The 10,808-nt window shown below is 33.6% G+C and overlaps 1 protein-coding gene across 3 annotated transcripts in view; it reads right to left on the bottom strand.

The window, feature by feature from the left end:
• Positions 1–391: 391 nt before the first annotated feature.
• Positions 392–10,808, bottom strand: part of LOC107728565 (basigin-like) — a 20,830-nt gene continuing 10,413 nt past the window's right edge. For 2 of the 3 annotated variants that reach the window (XM_016538777.1, XM_016538779.1), the window contains 4 exons: positions 7,103–7,382; positions 2,520–2,544; positions 2,272–2,345; positions 392–1,445 (listed from right to left, as the gene is read on the bottom strand). In XM_016538777.1, the coding sequence (XP_016394263.1) occupies positions 2,285–2,345; positions 2,520–2,544; positions 7,103–7,382 (366 nt within the window). In that variant the 3' untranslated portion in view covers positions 392–1,445; positions 2,272–2,284. The remainder of the gene's footprint in view (positions 1,446–2,271; positions 2,346–2,519; positions 2,545–7,102; positions 7,383–10,808) is intronic. The other variant, XM_016538778.1, reaches the window with a different exon arrangement.

The raw sequence follows: 10,808 nt of genomic DNA, 5'->3' as shown, positions 1-10,808 counted from the left end.
AGGACTTTTATTTATTTTGTAGCTTTATAGATATCAACATGCATTGCTCTTTATGTGGAATCACCCCTAAGATGTCACAGGCCTTGAGTCATTTATCCAAGTAGCAAATATTCACATGGACAAAACTGAGTAGTAGTAATACTACGGTTGACTATTTTGAAAGCCCATAAAGGTTTAAATGATATGCTTTATATTCTGGAGTGTCTTTGTTTCCAATGTAATAACGCTGTGATGTGTGTCACGTAGAGCCGCTCCCTACAGCTGAACCGAATAAATGAGTAAATGTCGCCCCCTTATGGTGGCTCAAAGAACAAGCCAATATAGGCATCTCCGTTATCTTGCCAAGTGGTTTATTTAGTTGAACACACAAAGCAATATTCAAAAGACAAAGTTCAAATCAAATAAGTTTATTTAGATTGTGCAAGTCAGTACAGTTGACAGTGTATTAGATTTGCTATGAAGCTAAGGCAAAATAATTTATACACTTCTAACAATGTCTTAAATTTTACGCATCTCTTAACTTGGAAACGGCACACATCCAGACACTATACTTAATGTATTACAATGCAAGTATGACGGTCTATAGGAGAGTATCATTTAAGCAAAAGCCTTCACGAAAACCCCACCTTCACTGACTTTACCTAAATATTTATAACCATATCATTGTCCTCCATGTTAGAATTTGGGAAACAATTATAACAATTACGCAAACAGCAAATGACACACTGTACTACTAGCACTTGGTCCTTAAGGGTTAGGCAGGAGGAATCCTAAAAGTCAACATTAGAAACTACATTATCAACTTTAAAATAAGCTTGTTTGACATTATTAAACAGAAAATTGTTAGCCTGACAAAATAAAGTGGCATTTGACCATCCACATGGAATAGTGCACTTTAATGTGCAGCGACGACATGAGTACTGCACATAAAAGTTGTTAATTTAAATTTCAATAATTAAAACTAGCATGTACAATAAAGTGGCTAAACATTAAGGCTTACAGAAAGGAAAACGACTGCTGTCATAAAAACTTGATTCAGCGATCTATTTGTATACACTAAACATGGTTAAATTCGAATGCGGCTGAACAGTGATTCAATTACACTCGGTAGATGTTTCGGAAAGTTGTGGTGTGTACACTCGTGAGGAACAGTGAAAGAAACCAGGAAGACGGAAAAAAAAAAATTCCTTCCCACATTAAGAGATTCACTAAGCACACACTTCTACAGCAAGAATACAATCATGCAGTTCCCCCCAAAAAAAACATTTTAAAAACGTCAGCTGGCAGCACAAAATGGATAGGAATAAAAGTAAAAGGAGACCAATTATTATCTCAAGACGTTTACACTCAAGCAGAAGGGTAAGAACTCGCAGGATGCACTATAATGTGCTACTAAGCAACTCAAAGCATTCTCCATTTATCTTCAACAGTAGTCATCAGGACACCTGAAAGGAATAAAAATAAAAATAAACTATAAATATATTTTTTATATTACAAAAATATAAAATATATATTTTTAATAAATACATTTTTAAAAATATATTATTGTTTCTATTACACTTGAAGGGAAAAAAATTGAACAAAAAAAGTTACTATTTTTTAAATAATAAACTACAACTTAAAAAAATTTAATTATAAATTGTACAGAATTATTGCAAATGTTATATTTATTGTTTCTATTTTTTAATATTCAAGTTATTAAATATTTCATTGCAGTTTATATTAAATGCATGAAATAGAATTACATAAATCAACTTTTTCTACAGTTTATATTATACAAGTCCACAGTATAAAAGATACACATTAAAAATAGTAGTAATAGTAATTAATATCGAATAACACATTATACATTATTATTATTCCTTTTATTATATTTAATGCATGTTTTATATTCTATTATTGAATTTTAAATTATAAATTGTATAGAATTATAAGCTGTAATACTGTTTCTATTTATTTTTAAAAACATTTAAATGATCAAATATTTCAATACTCTTTATATTAAATGCATAAAATAATTTTAATAGAATTACATAAATATTTTTTTACTACAGTGTATTATACAAGTCTACAATATAAAAGATACACATTAAAAATAAACAGTTGTAATAGTAATTAATATGAGATCACATTTATTATGGTTTATAATATATATATATATAAAGTGTATAAAATATAGAACATTAATGTTCCATAACGGGCTTTGTATATTAAATATAAAAAAATTATTATATTCAATTTGCAAATAATATTTAAAGAATAATATTTCACCTTTTCTCCTTTCTCAGTTGGAGTTCCTTTGCCGGACATTTTTGTCTTTGTGGTTTGTAGCGGCATTGCTCTTCCTGAAAAACACAGTGGCACGTCAGTTCCCTCTTTGATGTGCATATGAATTTCCTGAGCTAGAAGCACATCTAGGGCTACTGTCTAGACTTCAACATGGCCTTGAAGTTCCTTTGAGGAAAAACTGCACAAATCACTTCTGCAATATCTCAGCACAAATAATACAAAACACTTACAGTGGTGCAGATCCTGAGTCATCATCTACAGGAACACATGAAAAGAAAAAAAGATAGTTAAACACTCATTTTGACAAATGTACAACACTACAGTCTATTTGAACCGTTACAGTAGCTTGTCTAAAATCTAGTGTGACAGCCTCAATACAGTGAGAACCGCAAGTTTAAAAGCAGAGCACCTAATGAGTAATGCGATTTGGTGACTGGAAAATCTTGATACTCTTAATTCAGTTATTTCTACTGCTAAAACTGTACACATCAACTAAACACCGCTATCAATGTTTTCACAGAACTACTAATAATGATTCATGCAGAACAATGCATTTACATCAACCATGCAGTCTGATGTTGGATTGAAAGGATATGTTTAGTGGTTTTCAACCCAAGAACAAACGTTTCCAATCAAATATCATTTGTTTGTAGCACAACCTCACCTACAGATGTAGTAGAGAAAAGCATTGTTCCTTTTCTGCATCAATCATGGTGAAGGCTCTCAAACAGCATTATATCACATCACATTTCTAAACTCCTGCACTGTACTTCTGGAGTCAGCATATCACACAGAAACCCTACTGAAAAGTCTAAAACCACTGAAAAATGTCCTGCCTCTGGCACATATGTAGGAAAGTCTATGGATATGACAACGGCTGTATGGAAATCAAAATAACACCTAATCACAACCCTTATGAACTGGAGGGAGAAAAAAAAAAAAAGACACATGACTTTGAAAAATTCCTAACAAATCAAATAATACTAAAATTATTATTATTATTTCAAAATATTTATGCAACTTATTTTGTGGAACTTGAGTCACTATAAAATGTCTGTGTAAAAGACCAAATTAAAAGCCAATATTATTATATACAGATTTATAACATGTAAAATAAAAATTTGTAATTCAAACCACAACAGAACTACGTGTATTTACAAAACATTTTGAATTTAATTATAAAATGTATAACACATTCTTCATTATTGTTGTTGTATATTTATACACACACACAACAATCCCCCGAAATAGCATGTATTAAGTCACTATAAATATTTTAGAAAGATAACTCTAAAAGTAAATAGCATATAATTACATACATTTATAATATGTAAAATAAAAATGCATTTTGGAGGGGGTTTGAAGTCACTCTATATGCTGTTTAAAACAATAAAATACTAAAGTAAATAGTTTATATTAATTTATAATGTTAATAAAACATTTTATAATATGCATTTTTGTGGTGATTTGAAATCACTAAATGTAAAGATACTACATTTATAATAAGAGAACATATAATTTAAATATGCCTTTTTGAGAGGTGGCGGGGTTGGGTTTAAGTCACAAAATACTGTGGAAAAAAGATCAAATACAATAATAAAGTAATAGATATAGTAGTATTAGGGGTGCTCCGACTGATCGTTACCGATCACTATCGGCTGATAATCGCTTTGTCCAGTAAGCACAAATCAATAGAATGTGGACACATACATGGTGTATTTTACCTCATCTAGTGTACGGATTTATTTTACTGACTAATTCCATAATTGCAATAGTCTATTTCTCTATTAAAACAACAGCGATTGAGTAAGTGTATTTATTCAGCGATCACAATCGCAAACAATATAGTGAGATGAGATCTCATGACAGAACACAGACCGGCTGAAATTTCATTTAGATCGCTAAACTCCAGCTTGTTTGTTTTTCAGATCATCTACGGCGGCGCTTCCGCAATGAGGAGTGAGCGCGTGCGCATGGTTGCCAGATTGCTTAAAATAAGCCAAACACACCGGGCAGAAAATGTATCAATTTAACAGCGAAGCTCTGATTCGGGGATTACAACTCTTGATATCTGGCAACAGCCCTCATGAAAGCTCGCATAGTAGAGGCGTGTAGAGCAGTTTTTGGTAAAGTTTTTATTTGTTTGAATACATTTAGTCTCGTCTTATTTCGTCAACGAAATTGCATGTTGATATCGTCTTAGTTATCGTTTATTGACCTTATTGTTGTCTCGTCATGGGAAAAAAAGCTCGTCAACGAACAACGAAATTACCACTAGTGAAAGCACAGTCCGTGCTGCTTCCTTGCGTACCACCATAGACTGTATAAAAACACACATGGACCTGCATACGCACTGCAAACGGAGTATGTGTGAACCTGGTGTAAAAGGCTACCTCACATACAGCTCACAAAATCAGGCTTGTGCTGCGTGTAAGCTATTGTGCAACAATTGCACGATTGTAAAAACAAAAATGCAGTGCATGATCAAACATTTAGGTGAGGTAAATATACATTTTTTTGCAAAATGTTTAAAAATTGCCCCCCTCCACCCCTCAAATTAAAAAATCCCCTCTCACAAGAGTCACCTAAGAGGGGAAATCATTTTCAAAAATTAAATTCAGGCCCTGAATAAATGTCAAAAATTCCTGATTGAAGTATTACTATAAATAATTCTACATGATAAAAATAAGGCTTTAAAAAGATAGGTATCAGTGATGGTATCGGCAGATACTGCTTTCTGTGATCGGTCTCAAAAATCCTAATCGGAGCACCCCCAAGTAGTATGCATGTATGTGTATGTATGTATATATATATATTTATAAATATGCACATTTATAATATGTAAAATATTTTATAAATAATACATGCAGTTGTGTGGGGGCTTGATTTATAAGATATATCTATTTATTTTACGTAAGTGTGTATGTAATGGGGTTGAACGACTTCTGATTTTTTTAAAGTAGACTATTATGTGATGAAAGTCGAGTCGAAGTCGACTAGTCGCTGATGACGTCATTAATGAACTAAGAAGTCTGGAGCTGAGACTCAAACACCTTGTGCACAGCTATGGCATATGACACAGCGCTGCCCACATGGCTATTGCCCCTATAACAGCTCATTTTTATCAGTTCTTTTGTCTTTGGGTCGGTATATTTCTCACAGATTTCTGCTCGTTCTAAATCAGATACAGATAAAGTAGCACAGTAAAGTTTACATTCATATGAATGCATTAGTGAGAGTGATTGCGTGTCTGAATTCATTCTACCTGGCAGCTTCTATTTAGTGAAGCTGTGAGATTTAGTTAAAAATCACACATCTTGTAGAGCGCTTTCAGAGCATGCATTTATTTGTAATTTTAACTGTTTGGAAACAGAGCGTAAATGTGCAAGTCCTTCAAAGATTTCTTATCCTGTTGTGCCCTCTATAGGACCAGTGACTAGTCGACGTCAAGCTTAAAGCGTCATGGCAGAGCATTGCAACCCCTAGATATATAGTCTTTATCTTATTTTTTTATTATTTTTTTTTAAGACTACATTGTAAACAGACCCCCCCCAACAAAAGGCATGCATTAAGTCACAATAATGGTCTACTTTTCTTTTTACACATGTACTATACTCATTTGTAATATGTAAAATAATAATTTATAATATATAAGCATTTTAAAGATTTATAATTGATTAATGAAGATTTATAAAATCACTATAAATGTTCATTAAATATACTGTATATTCATATTCAAAGTACATAAAACAATTTTAGAAAATTACGGATTTTTAATAAAATGAAATTTTCCGGTTACTGGCAAGGTTGTGCTTCAGACAGACACACAATCAGAAAGAAACTTTAAATAAGATGCGAGTTAACACCCAACTAGGGTTGCAAAAACTTGGAAACTTTCCATTAAATTTCAGAAACAGTCCAGAAATTTTGGAAACTTTCCAGGATTTTTTGTAATCTTCCAGGGATTTTTGGAAAGTTTCCAGAAATTTTCCACCCCTTTGCAACCCTACACCCAACAAACATATACTTTTAAAAAAAACAAGAAGCTGAATCTGAGTTTGAAAGAGACTTTTGCTGAAGTTTTCATGCAGAGACCATGTCCAAACACACTCAGAAAGATGAAAACTGTCTAAGTAATAAAGTTGGGATTATATATTTTGCCACCCTTTGTGCCATAAGGGTGCCGCCTCTCAAGAGACGTATAATCTAGGGCTGAAGAACATCATGCAATGAGAAGATGATGCAGAGAGCATGCAAGGCAGTATAACATGATCCGTCTGAAATGTCATCTTAGTTATTATGCATAATACCTTGACATTTAAAACCCATTCTGAAGTGCAATATGTCAGACTCAGCTAAACGCTTTCACTGGCTACGGGAAAACCAATAAAGTTGCTTTTCTTGAACCCAAGTCTGACAAATCTGGTTCGTTTTATCTTCTTATTTAAGACAAACCACCAGTGAAAGAGTTGTACTTCTCAGCCTATCAAGGAGAGCATTCAGACTCCCAAAACCACCCGTTTAAGCAAATCCACTTCAGTCTGACATGCATTTTTGAGCACTTACCACAACGTAAAAGCAGCAGCGAACAGAGAAATAAACGACGTAAATAATAAAAATAGACTCCGCTAAGGAACAGCCACACACTTCAGCCAAATAAAATAAACATACAAAATCAAACTGAAATAGGATCTTGCACCATTACGAATTCATAAACAAAAAATGTAAAATTACATCCACTGATCATTCATTTGTACATTCACGAAAATGGAAATGAAACATCATTACGACGGAAACAACTAGCATCACATACCGTCATTGATCTCGTCTGGCTTTCTCCTCTTCTCGTAGATGAAGATGATGGTGATGAGAATAATGACCTCAGCGACAATGCCGAGGAATGGCCAAAGGGCGGCCAGTTGGCTACGCACACGCAGCTGAATCTTATCACTGGCTGATCCTATTTCATTGGTGCCCTGGCACTGGTACATGCCCATGTCCTTGTTGATGTCCAGATCTTTCACGTACAGCGTGGTCTTGTTGGGGGTGTTCTTGATCTCATACTTGTCAATAGTGCCATTGACAATGGGCGTCTGTGTTGACAATGCAAAATTGTTAGTAAGTTAAGGCTGATGATACACAGGGCAACTTTTTGATCAATGTTGCTGGGCAACTTCTGGTAACGGGCAACCAGGTGAGAGACAGGGCCCATTAACAATCTAAAGATAGAAATGTATTGCCCATTCTCAATGGGAAAGTGCTCAAGCAAAATTGGTCAAAAAGTTGCCCCGTGTATCATCAGCCTGAGGCTATTTCTAATAACTACTAGCGCACAACAGTTATTATTAACAACCATCCAAACATAATTATTAAATATATAATTATTAGACAATAAATTAAATAATTATTAAATAATTAATCATAAGAATGAATGCATTGTATACATATAACAAAATACATTATATAATATAAAATACATTATATAATAACATAATCAGATATTTTATGTAATATAGTACTGGACAATAGGTTGAACAACAATAATTAATGTAATTACTACCACTGTAACAGTTAAATTAATAATTATTATTTTATTAGTAGCAGGGCTCTGAACTGGTTCAAGGAATGAAAACGAAAGCTGGAAACAAACGAAATTGACAAGAACAGAACCAGAAACGAAATCAAATTTTATAGTTCCGAAAATAATCAAATTTTAAATGGCCATTAACCGGTTAATAACGTTATTTTATCGTTCCATTTAATATTTGAAATTTGCGGTCAACCAATCGCTAATTCCAGTAGTACGGCCTATGCAAATGTAAGCTGACGCATCCAGCGAGTGAAAGGCCCATCTCACTCATCATAGGGAAGTCGCAATGGCAATGCAAAGGTGTTCGAGTTTATCCGAGAATAGTGTAAGAAGGATTCAACAGATCAAACGCACCTGCAGCACTTCTGTGAACGGAGAAAACAGAACGAAACTATAGGCTTACATAAAAAGAAATATAAAGGCATTATACACAAAATATATTTCACTTAAATCATTGACAGATTAACAAAACGAAAGAAAAAAAAAATGTCAGTTACGGTTCACTGTGACATGTTCCAAAGTTCTCGGAAAGCAAAACGAGACAGCAGAAAGTGGTTTTCTTTTTTTTGCAAAAGCTTTACAGTTTTATTTATTTTGCAAAAGCTTGACAGTTTTGAATGATGTCTTGCTTCTATCTGTATAACCAACCAGCGTTGGTATGACCATCTCACCGGCACCTCACGCGCACACACAACATATTTTTGCGAGATTGCAGCCTGTTCATTAACAAAATAAAACGCAGTTAAAGAAACAAATAAAAAGTTACAATCTCCATTGTACAATCCGTTGCGTTCAGCGTGACCACCGCCTCACTGTGCTGATATAGCCGATGATGTTTTACATCGATGAAAAGTACAAAGCCTAGCCTATAATAAATAATATTTTATCATCTAGATACGTCACAAATATGTAAACATTTGGATTCGTGCCGAATAAGAGAGGTAGGCATCATTTTAATCTTAAATTAATTTGTTTTTGGATTGACGTTTTTATAGTCTAAACGCATAGTCTTAACATTCGAGGATTTGTTGTGGAGAGAAACTAATAACTGTTTATAATGTTTGTAAACATCTTGCTTTAGCCTACCGGCATTTTAGCCTACATTATTTCTGAATGTAATAGGGCTAATAAAATGCGACGTGAGCCTATACACGACTTATGGGGTTTTTTTCCACTCTCAAAACGCAATCTTATACAAGTACCGTTTTTTAACAATCCAGCAAACATTTTTAAATATCTTAAATACTTTAATGTCTTTAAAGTGTTAATAGATTTTCTTTTGTTCAGTAGCCTACATTTGGCCAAAATCTAGAAAAGATGATGCTGTATTGGCTGTGACTAAGCGCAGCGGGTTAAAATAGGCTAACAGATCTCTTCCTGTTTTTTTTTCTTTTTGTTTTTGAGTAAAGAAAACGCTGTACTTTATTATTATTATTATTGGCAAAGAAATTATTATTATTTTTTTTTTAAAATAACGTTATTAACCGGTATTTCTTCTACTCAAACCGGTTTCGGAACGGTCATAATACAGAGGAACGCAGGAACAGAAACATTCAAATATTGATTCTTCTCGGAGTGAACCGATTGAATTTTTTATTTTTATTTTCAAGCCCTGATTAGTAGTAGTAAACAAGTTGAATATATTGTAGCAATGCTAATAATACAACTATTAGTACTATAATTATAAATTATTAGAATATAAAAAATATATATAATTAGATATTTTATGTAATATAGTACTTGACAATAGGCTGAATAACAGTAATTATTAGGGCTGTGTATCACCAGCAAAGTCATGATACGATAACAGCCTCTCTCTCTCTCTCTCTCTCTGTGTGTTGTAAATGAACAGTTGATGAATTACACTTTTCTGAGAATAGAATATTGAAGTGGAGATCGCTAAACTGCAAGCTAACCAGTGTTTTCAGAAAGCAAGCGCGTTTATCCACAGCGGAGAGCGCGTGCACATGGTTGCCAGGTTGACAAAGATAAGTAGCACACTTAGCAGATATTTCCGTATTGCGCAAGTGTGAAGCTCTGTTTTGGGGATTACGTCTCTTTATATCAGGCAACCCAGTTGTGTTCCTCTGCGGCCAGATTAAACCTTGTTGTAGCCTATATATGCTCTATTCATTCTTTTTTAGAAACCTCGCACTTTTCTACTCAATTTTAAACGTTGTAAAATTTTAAACAAATTAAGGGCGGTCCACAATACACGTGCCACAATATCGATACAGGTACATATCGATACGATACATCATCGTATCGATATTTTGAACACAGCACTAGTAATTATATTAATGTAATTACTACCACTATAACAGTTAAATTACCAACAATAATTACTTTATTATTAGTAGTAAACAAGTTGAATATATTGTAGCAATTCTATTAATACAACTAATAACACTATTATGATAATTATAAATTATAAGAAGTTGTCACAACAGGTTGAATATAATATTGTAATAGACTTGTGCCGGTATTCGGTAATGCGATATCACGATAATGAACATGCACGATATTGTTATCATGGGCACTTCAAAATACTGAGAATAATTATTACAAATTATTCAGAATTCTGAATGCATTTTAAGAATACTTTTCCCATCAACTGGTCACACAATGCACAACACCGCTGAAAGACACATGCGCACTCGAATGTAAACAAGCACAGGTGAGAAGCGCATGGCAGAACGTGTGAGAGACGCACTGGATGAAAGCGCACTTTCACTATCTTACAGCAGATGGCGCTAAACAGCAGAAATGCAGATGTTACCCCAGAAACCCCGTAAACAAAGCAGCTGCACTACTTTCGGTTTCTGAAATGTATTTAAATAATTTAATAGCCATTCAGATTTGTGTAATCGCTATGGTGTTCATCACAGCGCCAAATACTTAAATATTTAGACTTAATAGGCCATTTATT

The sequence above is a fragment of the Sinocyclocheilus rhinocerous genome, unplaced genomic scaffold, assembly GCF_001515625.1.
Source record: "Sinocyclocheilus rhinocerous isolate Xijiao unplaced genomic scaffold, SAMN03320098_v1.1 scaffold1238, whole genome shotgun sequence".
Classification (NCBI taxonomy): domain Eukaryota; kingdom Metazoa; phylum Chordata; class Actinopteri; order Cypriniformes; family Cyprinidae; genus Sinocyclocheilus; species Sinocyclocheilus rhinocerous.
This window is presented reverse-complemented; position numbering and strand designations above follow the sequence as displayed.